Consider the following 18188-nt stretch of genomic DNA (forward strand, 5'->3'; position numbering starts at 1 on the left):
CAGGGAGCTTTGCAGGCGTTTTAGCGCTAAAAATAACGCCTGCATCGCGCCTCTCCCGTCACTCCAGTGTGAAAGTCTGAGTGCTTTAACGTTAAAAAAAAAAAAAAAAAAGTCCTGCAAGCAGCATCTTTGGAGTGCTTTAGGAGCTCTGTGTATACAGACACACAGGTGTATACACTGCTCCTAAAGCACCCCTGCCCACTGAAATCAATGGGCAGCGCCGCCCAAGCACCTGCAAAGGCACCATTAACCCCATTCATTGGCCATCAACAGGGGGTTAAAAGCGCTGCTAAATCATCTGTAAAGTGCCGCTAAAAATTGCACCACTTCACCAACACCCCCCCCCCCCCAACCCAGTGTGAACGTGCCCTAAATGTGACATCCTCTGCATTGCACAGCCATTGTCTGAAAGAGTGTCCTGGAGTGAAACTCCAGAAGATTTTATGAATAGCAACTGACCAATTACAAGAGGAGGTCACTGCATTAATTCTGGTCTTACATTTTTTTTGTATTTTCCTCTTTTTTGACTACTGCAATATAGTAGAATAGGGAAGCCATATAATAATGGAAATAACAGTCATGTGCCAACTAAAAAAATATATATAAATATATAATCATACCAGTTTTGTGATCAGGATCGCTTTCTGACTGGGAGTAAGGCGTCACCGGTAAGAAGTTAGGACGCACTGGTGTTGCATCTGCCATTGAGCTTTCATCTTTTATCTTTTTCTTAAACCTCAATTTCTTAAAAGAGAAAGGTCGACCAAGTTTTTTTTGAGTCCCTTGCTTCTCGTGAGATTCAATGTCATTTTGTTTTTGGTCTTCATCAGGAAGAGAGATTGTGGATGCCGCCACCGTACAGGCAAGCAAAGGATTAGGCGATTTCGGGCGTTTCAATGAATCCCCCTTAGCTACATTTTTCCCGTGGTCTTCTAGTACAGATTCAATAGATCCTCTGGATTTGCTATGCAAGCTTCCATTCTTCTCCTTTGGAGTAGTTGCTTTCTCCTTATTTTGACTGTGCTTTCCTAAGAGTTTCTTAAAGTTGGTTGTGAAGCCATGCTTGGTCTCTTCCACCCGACTGATCTCCTCAAGAAGGTCATTCCACTTCCCACTACTGTTGTGAGAGTGCTCCTCATTAAATGTCGGGCTGTGACTCCCTTCATCTTTATCCTTTCCAGACACTTTTGTTCTTCTGGGTTCAGCTTTTTTGCCTCTTTTTGTAATGCCATCTTTTATTTCCTCCTGATTTGGTCTAATCAGGAAAGCAAAAACACTTCTTTTCAGTGGTTCAGTAAAATAATAAGGAACATAAAATGACCAAGTGTCACCTATTTATTTTTCCTATGGCCTCAACTTAAGCCGGCCATAGATAGTTCAAATATCAGTTGGTTCAGCAAGACACTGGGCAAGATTCGATTCATGCAGGGGCAGGCTGAATGTACCCAAGTTGATCGATCAACTTGGGCACAACCAGCCTGTGAGATTTTTCATGCGATTATTGCTAGTGGCTATCATAGCTGCCAGCAATAATCACTGTGTTCTCTTAGCAGGGACAACTTTTCCTCTGGGAGAATGGCTCCGGGGGAGGGGTTTCCTCCATCACCACTGACTGTGATGACGGGGGAATGGAGCGATTTTCTTTCCAGTAAAGTGACTGGCTTCATGTGATACACAGAGATTAAATAAATCCTCCTACATAAGTTGTACCTGTTTATCTTTATAGTAGAGGAGATCGAAAAAAAAAAAAAAGACACAAGTCCTTCAAGTCCAATCTATGTGTTTGTATGTTGTGGTCGTTCAAGTGCTTATCTAATAGTTTCTTTAAATTGTTGATGCGCCCCCCCCCCCCCCCCCCCCGCTGAGAGAGTCTTACCTTCTGTACATCTGTCCAGAATTGATAAAGCTTCTCTGAGAGTTCAGAAAAAGGGGGCAGAAAGCTGGATTTGTAATCTGCAGAGCTCAGTGAGGAGAGATCTGCAAGCACACACCCCTCCATACAGCACACAGGAAGAGAGCTGAGGCTGTCAATCAGCTGGAGATCTCTCCCCTGTCACCATTTTTCTCTTGGTGTCAGGAAAACTTGTCAGAAGTGACTTGTGCTGATTGCAGAGGAACGAAGCAGCAGATAGAAATGACACTTAATGCTTTTAATTGAGAAAAGTACACACTATAGAAGGATCGGTTTTGTTCATATTTCATGTCTGAGGTTTACAATCACTTTATGGAAATGAAATGATGCTCAGACTCACCTCCACCTACCTAATGCATCACCTACCGGTCATTGAAACTGCCCTTCAAATGACACAGTGAAGCATAGGAAGCAGGTGGGGGAAAGCTTAACTTCCATTGCTGAATTTGGTATTTACCCATTAGAATACACCCCCCACCCCCAGGCTTTGGGGTTGCCAAGGTGCTCTGCAAGCAATGTGGCCCACAATAACAGTTTTTTTTAACTTTCTAATTGAAAAGCAAATGTATAGATTGTTCTAAAATGCATGCTATAACTATAAGCACAATACTTACACAACTGAAAATCCTCTCGCCTCATTGCCCCGCTTGAGGGTGTAAAATGTTTGCACATTTGGGATCACAACCTGTTTAGTTTCTGTGTGAACAAGATCCAGTAATAGGCTTACCTGTGCGAGTATTTCTTAGGATCGTGGTATACGCCGCCCACATGTCCTAGGTGTTTCGCCTCATCTTGACTGAGAGATCGTTTTAAAAAGGCTTCCAAAACACGCTTTGTTTCCTCCTTCACCTTAATCAGGCTGCCATCATCATCTGCAGGTTTGCCACTTGTATCCATCATACATTAATGCACTAAAATATAGAAACAAACAGATTTAAATGACTGACACAATAATAATGTCTTACTTACAAATGGACTGTCAAATTGCTCCTATGTTAGTGTCCTTGTACATGGCCGGCTCAGCCTGTTCAATATAAATGTTGGCATCTTTTCCCCATCCAGGTGCAGCGAGCATCATCCCAATGAATTGAATGAAGGTGTGCTGCTGTACTTGGGTAAATGGCGGTGCCACCATAACCTATGTTAAGGAAAATGGAAAATTGTGGCACAAGGGTCCTGTATTTAAATAAGGCACCTCATCCCAAGATTAAATTGGTAGACAGAATATTTTGGGATAGGAGGGATTATTGTGGTGCCAGTCAAACAAAACAATAACCAAATGTTTGTAAAGAAAATATATAGAATTTTTTTTTTATTACAACGTGATAACCATATTTTAAAAGGTAAAATAAGACACAAAACAAAATGAAATAGTTAAAATACAGTATGGGAAGCACACATATTATAAATGAAGTAGGTCCGAAGATGGTGGCAGCCTTGAAGGTGCTGTATAGTCAAATCATCCCAACATGTTTCACCATTACAATGGCTTCTTCAGGGGAACTAGAACTTGACCGATAAAAAAAAAAAAAGGCAAAAAGAAAAAACAGACAGAATATTAGTGAATTTGGGTTAAGTGCTGCATGGTTATTATATAGAAAAAACAATCAGGTGGAATTGATTAAAAAACTGACTCATCCCAAATTTTTTCTCATCTCCCAATTAGGTGGTATATCAATATCATATCAAATAGGTGCATACATACCCCAGACCTCGCCCTCAACGTGAGATGAGCGGAACAACCCCCCTAGGTGGAAGGCACCTCAACCTAAGGACCACTTTGTTGTGACTGTAGGGAGCAAGGAAGGCAACTAATAGCCCTAAAACTATTAGTTTTTTTTTTTATTTATCTCCCACCTAATTGGGAGATGAGAAAAAATTTGGGATGAGTCAGTTTTTTTAATCAATTCCACCTGATTGTTTTTTCTATATAATAGCCATGCAGCACTTCATCCAAACATGTTTCACCATTACAATGGCTTCTTCAGGGGAACTAGAACTTGACTGATAAAAAAGGCTATAAGAAAAAATATAAGACAGAATATTAGTGAATTTGGGTTAAGTGCTGCATGGCTATTATATAGAAAAAACAATCAGGTGGAATTGATTAAAAAAACTGACTCATCCCAAATTTTTTCTCATCTCCCAATTAGGTGGGAGATAAATAAAAAAAAAACCTAATAGTTTTAGGGCTATTAGTTGCCTTCCTTGCTCCCTACAGTCACAACAAAGTGGTCCTTAGGTTGAGGTGCCTTCCACCTAGGGGGGTTGTTCCGCTCATCTCACGTTGAGGGCGAGGTCTGGGGTATGTATGCACCTATTTGATATGATATTGATATACCACCTAATTGGGAGATGAGAAAAAATTTGGGATGAGTCAGTTTTTTTAATCAATTCCACCTGATTGTTTTTTCTATATAATAGCCATGCAGCACTTAACCCAAATTCACTAATATTCTGTCTTATATTTTTTCTTATAGCCTTTTTTATCAGTCAAGTTCTAGTTCCCCTGAAGAAGCCATTGTAATGGTGAAACATGTTTGGATGATTTGACTATACAGCACCTTCAAGGCTGCCACCATCTTCGGCCCTACTTCATTTATAATATGTGTGCTTCCCATACTGTATTTTAACTATTTCATTTTGTTTTAAGTCTTATTGTACCTTAAAATATGGTTATCACGTTGTAATAAAAAAAATTCTATATTTTTTCTTTACAAACATTTGGTTATTGTTTTGATTGACTGGCACCGCAATAATCCCTCCCATCCCAAAATGCTCTGTCTACCATCATAACCTTTGTATTTTTACATACATCTTTAGGCTGTACTTGCCGCCATATACCCAAGGACAGCAGTGCACAGCCATTTATATGCACAGGAGGCTATCTAGGAGAGATTTTGCAAAATTACAATTACGAAAATATTAAGCCCCCTGCACTGCTTCCACTATATCTAAGAGGAATTTGCCATACGTATATGAGCCAAAAAAATAAAAATGAAAGATTGAAAAGATATGGGGAGCCTGGGTAAAAATAGAAGTTCCTGACAATCCTGAGGTTCTCTTCCTAAGCTAAATGAATGTTGGCCGACATTAGCATGTCCCCCCCCCCCCCCCAGAACAATTTATAATGTCAGTTCCTTGCCAAGCCAGATAGGGGACTAGGCCCAATGTACACGTATTTGTTTCTCTTGATCTATTATACTATCTATTACAGTATGATTCGAGATATATTGCCTACATTGCACTGAACTGAAAATTGTGCCTTAAAAAGGAAAAGTCCAGCCTGGGCTCATTCGGCTGGGCTTCTCCTATGGGTCATGGGAATGAAATTCGTTTTGCACTCCTGTGACAATGGTGACGTTATGAGGATCTGTCCAGGCACTGCATCATCCCAACTTCAGAAGTCTGGATCCACCAGCTGCCTGGACTGATGGCAGTCTCAGCCTCTCAGCGAGCCGCTGAGATGGGCAGATTCCCACCCCTCCACAGCTCAGTGCTCCAATGAGCGTGGAGGAGCAGAGCAGGAGAGATGCTGACTGTCAGGATGCAGTTCTCCGCTCGGGGAGAGAACCGAGCCATCAACGGTGTTCGGTGGCTCAGTTCTCAGTGAAGAGGTGGCAGGGGACAGTATGCTAGTATAAATATGGGATGAAAAAAAATAAAATAAAAAATCCCATACTTCTTTTAGGCCCCTTTTCACACGGGGCTGTCCATGTACGGACGCCGCTTTCTCAGCGGGGATTGATCCAGTGATACCCGCTGAGCCAGTGGATGACAGGTCCGTCTCTGCTCACTGTGTAGGGCCAGACCTGTCACTCTACGGGGATCCGATCCGATCTGCCAGACGGATGGAAAATAGGGTTTCCATCCATCTTGATTCAGCAGATCGGATGGCAGAGGACATTTCAGCACTGACATCTGTTACTCCATAGAACTGTAAAAAAACTGACCTGAACAGTCCGCTTGTGTGAAAGGGGCCTAAATGTTTATTTTCTTCTTTTTTTTTGCTCATTTATTTTCCTTTTATGTACGTACTGTTTATTTCCTTTTGCGATAAAAACGTTTCTATTAAAAAAAAGGAGGACTGTCCCAAACGCTGCAGTTAAGCTGCCTCAGCCCCTCTCTATTCAGACCCTGCTTCCGAATGCAGGAGGCTTAACCATGGGTGGGGCAAAACATGCTGTGGGTGTGGCCTAGACAGAACTGGGCCGAGGCAGGTTTTACTTAGTGACCGTCAGGCATGCTGGTGTGCGGCACTTGGGACATTTTTCTTACTGGATTTAGTGTACCAAGCAGGGACGGGCTTTTTCCAGCCACAGACCCTGGGTGAGATCTATGAAGGAGCCTGGAGTGGCACCTCCTGTTTTTCTGAATTGGGTTCCCCCCACGCTGCTTGTTAAGTCTAGAGGTAGATGAATGGGATGCCATTTATATTTTCCTTATTCCTCACTCTTGCAGGCATCTTCCATGCTGTGCGATTGGCCTGCTGAAACGTCTTTTCTAAGGCACTGTGGCATCATCACATACAATGGAGGACCAATAGCCCTGTATGAGAGGACAGTAAGTACAGCAGGGGCATGTCCACAACCCAGCATTACACGTTATTTTTTTACCCCTAGACTTAACTAGCATTTAACCCTATGCGGGGGAGCCCTACCGCAAGGGTGTTTCTTGTTTTAATCCTGGAGTTCAGCTTTAACAGGCAAAACTGGATTATTAGTGACATTTATAAACAGTAATTAATTCTCACTCTTTTAGGATGCATCTATTTGCACAATCCATGTTTCTATTATGGCATAATGCCTAGAAGTGACACCAGAGACTGGCTGAGCCTACAAAATTCCCTTATTACACAGGTGGAGGAGACACACAGATCAATGATCATCTAGGATATCCCTGGTACAGTATGACTCATGCAGATAAATCTTTGCACTTGGAATGAATATATTTACGGCACAGGGTGTAACTTCATGATGACAGCAAATACATTTTGCATATTTGCCCTAGAAAATACTTCCTTGTTGTGGCGAAACCGTTGGAGATAAAAGTTTGCATAATATTAACGTAACACCTTTGTATTTTATAGTAACAGATGCACAGAGTGACATTCACGGCCAAATATGCAAGCATTTACAAAGCTAGCTAAAGCTAAGCCGGGTATACGCACATCAATTATCGGGCTGAGCGAACATAAACCAACGCAGGCCATACACGGTTCCAACCGGCCAAGATTCGAACCATGTATGGGCAAGGCTGAATGTTCCAAGTTGATTGATCAACCAGCATGCCAGGTTTTATCTGCGATAATCGCTAGGAGTTGCTACAGTCGCTAGCAATAATCACAGTCTTCTCCTTCCGGGAGAAGACAACGGCCCGACAGGAGCGATTCTTGCCTCGACATGGTTTGTGTTGATGGGGGGGAAAGTGAGCAAAATGTATTTCCTGCACCCAGGGCTGGACTTACCATTGGGCTTGACTGGGCTCAAGCCCATGGGCCTCGCCCAATAGGGGGCCCCGCGGGCCCCACAGAGATGCATAGCTGAGTGTACTCGGCTCGGCTCCACTCACAATCACGCCCAGTCCTGCCCTATGATGGACATAACACAAGCATTGGGTGTGACTGTGAGCCAAGCCGAGTACACTCGGCTACTCTCAGCTCTGCTCAGGACTGCGAGATGGACCCTGGAGCCGCCGAGAGGCCCCCAAAACGCCATTTTTAATCTTCAAGACTGCAATGACAAGGCTGCAAATGACACTGGGGCAAGGCTGAAAATTCCCTCCTAAATTTGGGGTGCGTGTTATACGCGATAAATACGGTAATGTATAGAAGGTAGGGCCCGAAAGCGACTCAAGCCCAGGGGCCCCCACCACCCTAAGTCCTGCCCTGCGGCTGCACCCTGGGAGGAAAACACCGGTCCACAGGAATACATGGACCATCTTATTAGGTTCACCTGAAAAACTGACAGGTGGACCTGATCGGATCGCCAGTGTGAAAGGGGCCTAACAGATTCTCTTATCCATGCTATAGAACACAAATGCAGGAATCTCCAGCAGTGGCTATTCTGATGGCCACATTAGAATACCTGAGCAGTAGCTGCATTTGCTCCCACCCCCTTCACCGCCCATTGCTTCGGGGGACAGGGGGGGACAGAGAGCCAGACTGACAGTCACTGGCTCTCTGCTTTACTGGAGCTCTGAGCAATCAGCGGTGTGTGATCACTCGGTTCTCAGGCTTAGAGCTGGAGGGGGACCGCAGCTGCATCCACCTAGGTAAGTACGATAAAAAAAAAAAAAAAAGTCAACAGTATGCACTATGGGACATAAGCAAGGAACATAAGTAGTCTGCATTTTGGGCATTTTTTCCCTGGATGCATACTGCCCTAAACTACCGGGTGCACCGTACAGCCACAGCTGCAGTCAGCCACTCATAGAATTTTACAGGCTGCCAGCAATGGTGGCTGGACGGTGTGTCTGTACCTTCCAACTGCACCTGAACACCAGGGCTCCATGTATCAGGGCCCAGAGTGTATGAGGCCTAAAGATGCCCAATGATCCATAATGCTGGATAAGGAACAGCACCCTAAAAACCATTGAGAACTGGGCTCCTCGGCACTGGACAATTACTGTAGATGTATATGCAGAGGTCATCGGAATTTCACCGATAGACAGGAATATAGTGCATAAGGCTCTGCTTCACATAAGAAAAAGCAGCATCACAAGACAAAATGATGACGTCATCATATTACACAAAGGGGATTTCACTTTGGAGCCAGTTACAAAACTCCCAATCACACCTCCACTATTTTACAACAGTAAGATCATATGGTCTATAGCACCAGTGCAGGCGAAACTGCTATAAAAGATTCCGTGCCAAACTGCTATAAAGATTAAACCGAGATATGAACTTAGATTGCGAAGCCAATAAAAAGTTTTCCTGTGACATCGCTTTCCCTCACAAGGGAATTTAACCTGACCATATTGTCACAGGAGCTATTTTTTAGCAATTACCATAATGCTCTCCTTAGCGCTTTTTTTGCTAGGAAAAACATTTTTGGCAGTCAGGTTCTGATTCTAATTCTGGTTCTAATGCCGCGTACACACGATCAAACAATCCGGTGGAAAAGTCCGGCAAACTCAAGTCCGCCAAACAATCCCCCCGTGTGTAGCCTCCGGCATACTTTTTTGACCCGAAAGTACGGCGGACTTAGAATGCCGTGTTGCACACCAATCTTTCCGCCGGACTCGCATTTTGGCGGACAATCCGGCCGTGTGTATGCCAGTCCGCCGTACTTTTGAAATTAGCAGACTTTTCCCGCCCCGAGAAAAGTCCGCTCATTTCAAGCGGGTCTCCAGGTAGGCGGGGCCCGCGAGGGAGATGTCGCTGGCCCCACCGCCTGGTAGGCCGTACCAGGCCGCGTGCCCTCAACATGGGGGGTGCCTTGGGGAAGGGGGGGCCGCGGGGCCCCCCCACCCCAAAGCACCTTGTCCCCATGTTGATGAGGACAAGGGCCTCTTCCCGACAACCCTGCCTGTTGGTTGTCGGGGTCTGCGGGCGGGGGGCTTATCGGAATCCGGGAGCCCCCTTTAATAAGGGGGCCCCCGGATACCGGCCCCCCCACCCTATGTGAATGAGTATGGGGTACAATGTACCCCTACCCATTCACCTGTAAAATAAAAGTACAAAAAAAAACACAACACACGAGATAAAATACTTTATTGCACAGCTCCGGGGGTCTTCCGTCTTCGGGGGTCTTCTCGCCGGACTCCTCCGCTATCTTCTTGTAGCTCTTTTGCTAGCGGAGGAGTCCGGCTTTCTTCCTCGCCGCCGGCCTCTTCTTCCGACTTCGGGGGTCTTGTCCCCCTCTTCGGTTCTTCTGCCGGGCCACCGCGCCTTCTTATAGCTCTTTTACAGGCGGCGGCCCGGTCTTCTGTTGCCGCCGCCGCCGCCTTCCGTTCTTCTTCTTCTTCTTCTCCAGGAGATGTTGACTCGACGATCTCCCCGGCCGCAATGCCAGGGACGCGCTGCGCTGCCACTTATATATGGACAAGAGGCGGTGTCACATGGGTTTATGTCACATGGGTTATTAAAGGGGGCTCCCGGATTCCGATAAGCCCCCCGCCCGCAGACCCCGACAACCAACGGCCAGGGTTGTCGGGAAGAGGCCCTTGTCCTCATCAACATGGGGACAAGGTGCTTTGGGGTGGGGGGGCAGCGCGCCCCCCCCCTTCACCAAGGCACCCCCCATGTTGAGGGCACGCGGCCTGGTACGGCTCAGAGGTGGGGGGGCGCTCGCTCACCCCCCCCTTCCTGGCCGGCCGGGTAGCGTGCTCGGACAAGGGTCTGTTGTGGACTTGGGGGGGACCCCACGCCAATTTTTTTCGGCGTTGGGGTTCCCCTTTAAGTCTATACCAGGCGGCGGGGCCAGCGACGTCTCCTTCGCGGGCCCCGCCTACCTGGAGACGCGCTCGAAAAATGAGCGGACTTTCCTCCGCGTGTGTGGGCGAGTCCGTTCATTTCAAAAGTAGGGCGGATAGTACGGCGGACTTAGTACGCCGTATTAGTCCGCTCAAAAAGTGCCGTGTGTGGGCAAGTAGCCAGTTCGGAAAGTCCTATGGACAGTCTGGCGGGAAGTCCGCCAGACTAAGTACGTCGGACATACCGCTACGTGTGTACGCGGCTTAAGTTTACACTTGTGTTGGGTTGAGTTGCATCTTGATATAGCGTGGTCAGAGGCGGACAGAGGATTACGGAACCCAAGGACTAGTGGACACATAATACCATGGAGGAAGTTTCAGATGTTGGAGGTGGGTCACTCCTCAGCAGGACACATAGATACATCCTCAAGCCACCTGTGACCTGTCCCATATTTTGTTGTACTTATTTGAGCAGCTCCTGTGTTGTAGGGTGACATCGATAGCCCTTATCCACTCCTGAATAGTTGGGAGCGAATCTTTGATCCAGGTCTTGGCTATCTGCATTCTGGCCAGGAGCAAAGAAAGACTCTTGTTGTCAGAAGTGGAGAGGAGGTCAAGTAGGCACTGATGGGGGCACAGAGTCAGGGGGGAACCCATGCAGTTGTGGAGGAATTTGACCACCAGTGACCAAAATATTTGTGGCAAGGGACAGGACCAACACTTGGGGCATGCTGGGGTCTGTGCTCCGGCCTATATTTGAAAAGACAGATCGGTGTTAGGTAAGATCTGTGAACCATGTAGAGGGGAGTGAGGTGATTAGATAACTTAGGGGATACTGATTTACAAGAAACCAATGCCTCCTCCCAGTCCTGATCTGTCACATCACCCAAATCGGACTCCCACAAGACTTCAATTGATAAGCCTGTTCAGTGGCCGCAGGTAGTAAAAGGTGGTTGTAAAACAGGGAGGTACGTTTCTTGGGATCACCGCCTGTGATCACAGCCACCAAATATACCAATTCAAGGCTGGAGATGGAGTCATGGAATTGGGAATAGAGAGCATGACGGGGTTGGAGATGACGAAAGAACATGTGGTTAGGTACAGCGCAACTATCTTTCAATGCTTGGAATGTTTTAACGGAGTTGTTGGCTATGACATGGAAGAGAAATATAACCCCCAGAGCAATCCATATGTCGTGATCTAAAGCTGTCAGTAGCTCAGGCAGATGCGGGTTGTCCCACAGGGGTGTATGGGAGTGGAATATAGGACCCTTAGTGATGGTCATAGCCAGCTGCCAAATTTTACAGTGATGGAGTAGCATACCACTCCTACTGCCCACGTGAGACAACACGCGAGTACCATGGGCAAGATTTGAAACGGGTGCACCACCAGACGTGTGGTGGGAGAACATACAAGTACCTGTTTCTGTCCTCCTGGGTAAAGTAAAAAAAAAAAGAAAATGGGAAAGCTGAGAAGCAATGTAGTATAAGGCTAGGTCAGGTAGGGCAGTGCCACACGGACTGACAGGACACTTCCGAGCTCACCATGATAAATTTGTGATGGGAGGGGCCCCAAAGGAACATATTAATAATGGATTCCAACTGCCTATTTTTAACACCTCCATCTACAAGCTTGAATGAGTCCTCACCAAGCTATTCTCTGCAGCATGTGAAGCTAGGCACTAAAATCGCCAGCTTGCCCCATTGAGCAGCTGCTGCTCATAGCACAGTTTGTAGCTGCATAGTCAGATAGTGTAGTCAGCTAAGACACTATTCACACCTGTGAATGGGGCCATTAGTGATTACATGTGGGAGACACGGGGGAGGGGGGGGCTCCCACAGCTAATGCTGGCTGTTCCCATGTAATCATTCATGGAGCGATTATATGCAAATGCCTTGCGTCCAGAGCCACTAGGGTCTCTTCTGTTATAATAATCCTGGCTGCCAGCATTTAAAAAAAATAAAAAAAAATAAAAAAAAGGATTTTAAAAAATCGCTTTAGGCTGCCCTTACATGTCAGCAGAGCCACCCATGCCTCACATTTCGGCTGACCTATAGGTATATGCTGAAATACGAGTCATGCATGGCTAGCTTTAGGCCTCATGTGTATCGATGCCTTTAGGCAGAAAATACGGCCAATGTAAAAATACAAAAGCTTTAATTAATGAAAAAAAAACAATTATATATGCACGTGCAGGTATTTATTGCCACAAGATCAGTAGGTGCCATATTATATTTGTGCCCACCAGTACCATTGCATTATAATAACCAACAAAAAGCTCAGTAAGAAAGTTGACATATATATATGCCTCATGCACACTGGGCATTAAACTCCCATGTATGGGGCTCCGGCATTTAGATGAGGGCAGAAAGCAGAGGAGCAACAACCAGCCCCACTGCCGACAACCTGTGAAACTCTATGAGAGGCTGAGAGCTGCTGCAGCTGGACGGTGCATTGAGTAGTACGAAAGTTTAGGGTAGCATGCGCCCATGGACCAATGCCTGGAACACAGTCTGCCTTTTCAGCATTCATTCCTGGGCGCAAATTGCCCTAAAGCTTAGTATTGCTTGGTGCCTCGTCCGGCTACAGCAGCTTTTAGACTCCCATAGAGTTTTATAGGCTGCCAGCAGCAGGCCTGGACAGTGCACCTGTGCCTTCCACCAGCACCTGAACGCTGGGGCCTCATGCACTGGGACTAAACACAAACAAGTTTACTGAAGCTAGAGGGAAAAATGGGGTGCAGCTGTGCATGGTAGCCAATCAGCTTCCAGATTTTTTGTTAAAGCTTAAAGTGGTTGTAAACCTTCGTGTTTTTTCACCTTAATGCATCCTATGCATTAAGGTGAAAAAACTGACAGTGAACACCCCTACCCCCCCTTCACTCCACTGATCCCCACTGAGCAGGCGGTTGACAGGTCCTGTCCAGTCCACTGTGCAGAGCGAACACAAGCACAGTCCCACTCTCCTCTATGGGGCAATTGGATGGAAACAGACCACCTGTCCATCTCCATCTGATCCACCAGACGGATGGAAAATAGGACCACCATCCATCTGTTTTTGGCAGGCAGGATCGGATGGCAGTGTAAATGTGTCCGCTGACATCTGCCGCTCCATAGAAGAGACTGCAGGGCCCAATCAGGTCCATCTGAAAAACTGACAGGCGGACTTGATCAGGCAGTCCATGTTTACATTGAGGTTACGTTGAAAGTGTGCTATTTCACTTGAAGTAGCATGATTTCAAAGTGGTAGGTCAGCGTAGATTCATGCACAGATGTCTATTGAAGTCATACCTGAAATATGCAAAAGTAGTGCAGGAACTACTTTTGCAAATCGGTGCGCCACAGCAAAGTCAGCATTGTACCGATTGAAACAATGCCATTGCTGGCAATAGGCTGTGACTTGTTATGCGATTTGAAAATTGCTCCAATGTGAATGAGGACTTTGAGTCACCTTACATAGGTCTTATTTTCTTCTAATTCTCTCACGTGTGTGACCATTAGGTCTATGGACAACCCATAAACCATTTTATACAGAAAGATCAGTCATTTCCAGAAACCGGAAAATGAAACCGTAATTTTCCTTTCCTGTCACATCTTCATGGCAGCATACACTCTGGGTTGTGACTCTGCCCCCACAACCTGATAGGACCACATAGCTATAAGATGACGATACGGCCCCCTGCCCCGGTATTCTCTGTATATATGAATCACCTTTTGCGGGTGGGTCATTGTATGCTGCCATGAAGATGCGACAGGAAAGGAAAATTACGGAAAGGTATATAATACGGAATATGTATATAAAAGTATATCATTTTCTGGTTTCCTGTCGCATCATGGCAGCATACACTCTGGGGAGTAACTCGCAGACTGGGTGGGAGATGCAAAGGTAAAGGTTTATTATCAAGCAATAGAAGAGTTGGCTTGGATAATGGACTTTCCAAAATCTACAGTTGATAGCCGAGCCGAGTCCACCTTGTAGTGAGATATAAAGGTGTTCCTGGAGGACCAGGTGGCCTCCCTGCAGATGGTTTCCGCTGAGACCCTACAATACGCTGCCCAGGAGGTGGCCACTGCCCTGGCGGAATGTGCCCTCAAGTCCTCAGGAATTTGAAGATCACTCAACAAGTAGGCCTTTTTAATGGTCTTCACCAACCATGAGACAATGGTTCGGGCTGACACTGCTTGACCTCTCCTAAGGCCGTAAGGAATGATGAAGAGGTTCTCTGATTTTCTAAAATATTCGGATGCTGAAAGGTACTTTAGGATGTTGCCCTTGACATCCAGAGGGTGAGGGTCGCCCTGGTCTGTGATGAGAGCTGGCAGGTTGATTTCCTGGTTAAAGTGAAATGAGGACGCCACCTTTGGGATAAAGCGATCCGAGGGTCTTAGAACTATCCTGTCCGGATGGATGACCAGGTATGGCTCTTTAGTCAGTAAGGCTTGCATCTCTGAAACTCTTTTCGCTGACATTATTGCAACCAGAAATGTGACTTTTAGTGTCAGGTGCCAGAGGGAAATGTTTTCCATCGGAAAGAAAGGCTCTTTAGATAGGGCCTCTAAGACGACCGATAGGTCCCATGTCGGAAAGGAAGGCTTCCTAGGAGGTCTTAGTTTAAGGCAGGCCCTCTGAAATTGGACGACAAGGGGGTCATAAGCCCATTTAACCCCCATCAGGGCAGATAGAGCTGACACCTGTACCTTCAGGAGTACTGGAACTTAGACCTTTGTCCAAGCCTGACTGCAAGAACTCTAGGATTTGTGATGCCGATAGGGAAGATAGATCCCAGCCTAGGTCCTGGGCAAAGGCATCAAACTTTTGCCAGACCCTGTGGTAGGTGCAGTTGGTGGTGTAGGTTTTCTGGCTTGGAGCAGGGTGTCAACTACCTTCTGGGAGCAGCCTTGACCTAGATACCCAGCCCTCTCAGCCTCCAGGCCATCAAGTGCAGTTTCTCTGGATCTGGATGGAGTAGCTGGCCCTGGGAGAGCAAGTCGGCTGACAGTGGGAGAGGAAGTGGGTCTGCCGTGTTCAGCTGTAGGAGGGTGGTGAACCATGGCCTCCTGGGCCAGAAGGGAATCACAGCTACCACCAATGCTGTCGATCTCTTGAGCCTCAAGAGGAATCTTGCTATGAGGGGAGTTGGAGGGAAGATATATCAGGAGATGGAAGTTCCAGGGGTGCTGGAGGCAATCTGTCCCCTCTGCTGAAGGAAAGGGGATCCTCGACAGGAATCTCTGGCACTTCGAATACGCTGGTGTCGCAGCAAGGTCTATGTCCGGATGGCCCCAGGTCTGAGAGATGAGGGTGAAGGCTTGTGGGCTCAGGGACCACTCGTTGTTGAAGACGAACTTCCTGCTGAGCATGTCGGCTAAGATGTTGTCGGTACCCGGCATGTAAGCTGCCCTCAGGTCTGACAGGTTCAACTGTGCCCATTCCATTACAGGGAGAACTTCTTGCATTATGGATGGGCTCCTGGTCCCCCCTTGCCTGTTTATGTAGGCGACAGCTACCCTGTTGTCCATTTTAAAGAGAACTTGCTTCCCCCTTTAGTGGGTGCTGAAGGCCAGAAGGGCTTGGAAGGCTGCCCTCATCTCTAGCACATTTGAGACAGAGTCCCGTACTTTGAATGGCCACGGCCCTGCGCCGCATGGGACTGGTAGTGTGGCCCCCATCCCTCTAGACTGGCGTCTGAGGTTACTATCTCCTGAGGAGGGGTGACTATATATATTTGCAGGTGTTCAAGTTGCAGGGACGAGTCCACCAATGTAATGACTGCTTGACTCTCTCTGAGATCCGGATCGCTTGGGTCATAGACGATCCGTACCACTGACGTAGGAAAGAGGTCTGTAGAGGTGTTGGTGTTCCACTGTGCCCATCGGACCATTGGGACGGTCGCTGACAGGGAGCCTAGAAGGCTGAGGCATACCCTGGCTGGTAGGGATTTTGCTAAAATGGCTCTCTTCACTTTCCAGATCAATAGAGATGACTTCTCTGGAGGCAGCTGTATTGTATTCGTCCGGGTATCTAATTCGGCTCCTAGGAAGACCATTCTCTGTGTAGGCTGAGCATTGCTCTTCCCCCAGTTTATTAGCCACCCTAGTCTCTGCAGAGTGGAGACTAGGTTTTTTTGGTGTTGTATCAGAGACTCCCGGCTGTCTGAGAGGAGGAGAATGTCGTCCAAATAGTGGTGGACTCTCAGTCCCCTCTCCCACAGGTACGCGATGACGGGAAGAAGGACCTTTGTAAATGTCCTGAGAGCCGTAGAGATTCCGAACGGAAGGCTTCGGAATTGGAAGTGCTCCTGATTTACCGAGATTCGGAGGAATTTTTGGAATTCGGCATGGATAGGGATGTGAAGGCAAGCGTCCTGCAAGTCTATGGAAAGCATCCAGTCCCCCAGGTTTATAGCCTGGAGGATAGACTGGAGACTTTCCATCTTGAATGCCTCTACCCGGATAGAGTGGTTGAGGTTCTTTAGATCCAGGACCGGACGCAAGTCCCCTGACTTCTTTTTGACTAGGAAAAGAGGGGAATAGAACCCCCAGCCTCTTTGAGATAGGGGTACTTCCACAATTGCTTCCTTTTGGAGCAGATCCTGGACATATTCGGTTAGAGCTAACCTTTTTTCCCGGGATGACGGGAGGTTTGTTGGGCAAAAATGGTCCCCCGGGGGGCGTCCCCTGAATGACCATCTGTGTCCGACATGGACGGTGGCTAACATCCAGGGGTCTCTTATTTCCGCCCAGACCAGCGTGAACTTTGAGAGTCTGGCCCCCACAACTGCTGGTTGGGCAGGCGCACCTTCAAAAGGACTTCTGGTCAGTGGATGCCAGGGTCCTAGGCTTTTGGAACTTCAGGGAAGATGTTTGAGGGGTCTTCCAATTCCTCCTGTATTCCCTACCAGGCCTGTAGGACTTAGCTTCCCTGTACCTATCTGGGAGGTTACGTTTAAAGGGAGGAGGCCTCTGAAGCTTCGGCTTTCTATCCGAAAGAATAAGCCCCGATTTCCCGCCAGTTACCTTCGATATGGCAGAGTCCAATTTGGCGCCAAAAAGGTTCTCGTCAACATACAGGATGCAGCACCAATTGGACTTGGAAGCAGGGTCTGCTGCCCAGGGTTTTAGCCAGAGGGCTCGCCTGGCCATCACAGAAGACAACATGGCCCTGGATGCGGACTTAATTGCATCTACAGAATCCTCGGCCACAAAATCCCCTGCAAGGCTTAGCTCCTGCAGGGCTCTAACTATCTGGTCTTGGTCTGCGCCCTCGGACACAAGCTTTTCCATGTTCACCGACCAGCTGGAAATATCCTTACCTACAGCTGCGAGCACCACGGCAGGCCTGCACGCGCCTCCTGCTGCTAGGTAAGCCCTCTTTAGATCTGTATCGATCTTCCTATCTAGGATGTCCTTGAACGTCATGGCGTCCTTGATAGGGAGCATCACGTGCCTAGCTAGACGCATGAGGGATGCATCCACAACCGGCAGAGAAACCAGAGATTTAATTTTAGGCTCCTTAAGAGGGTATAATTTGGCAAGCCGGTTGTTAAGACTTGTTTTCCTCTAGGGTTTCTGCCACTCCTCCTTGATCAGTTCCTCCAGCTCTTCAATGAATGGGAAGGCTTCAGGTTCCCTCTTAAGATTTGGGAAATATTCTCCGCTTTTGTTGAGCCTCCTGGGGTTCCTCCCAGTTAATGGCCTCCTTCACTGATTTAACGAAGGGCTCTATTAAAGAGAAATCAAAGCCAGCTGATGCCTCCAGTTTTTCCTCATCTGACAGGGATTCTTGCTCTCTGGATGTACTTGGGGGGGCTGTTGAAGCACTTCGTAGCGACAATTCTGTGTCAGGAGCGATACGTGGG

General features: G+C 47.2%; 1 protein-coding gene across 1 annotated transcript in view; it reads right to left on the reverse strand.

The window, feature by feature from the left end:
- The window catches only part of BCL2L12 (BCL2 like 12), a 77530-nt gene that overhangs the window by 41847 nt on the left and 17495 nt on the right, over positions 1-18188 (reverse strand). Inside the window, exons 2-3 of the mRNA XM_077457168.1 lie at positions 2640-2823; positions 621-1255 (exon numbers count right to left, since the gene is read on the reverse strand). Coding sequence (XP_077313294.1) covers positions 621-1255; positions 2640-2812 — 808 coding nt within the window. The 5' untranslated portion in view covers positions 2813-2823. The remainder of the gene's footprint in view (positions 1-620; positions 1256-2639; positions 2824-18188) is intronic.

Source organism: Lithobates pipiens, unplaced genomic scaffold, assembly GCF_037356315.1.
Source record: "Lithobates pipiens isolate NorthernLeopardFrog02 unplaced genomic scaffold, aLitPip1_a1.2 Scaffold_27, whole genome shotgun sequence".
Lineage (NCBI taxonomy): Eukaryota > Metazoa > Chordata > Amphibia > Anura > Ranidae > Lithobates > Lithobates pipiens.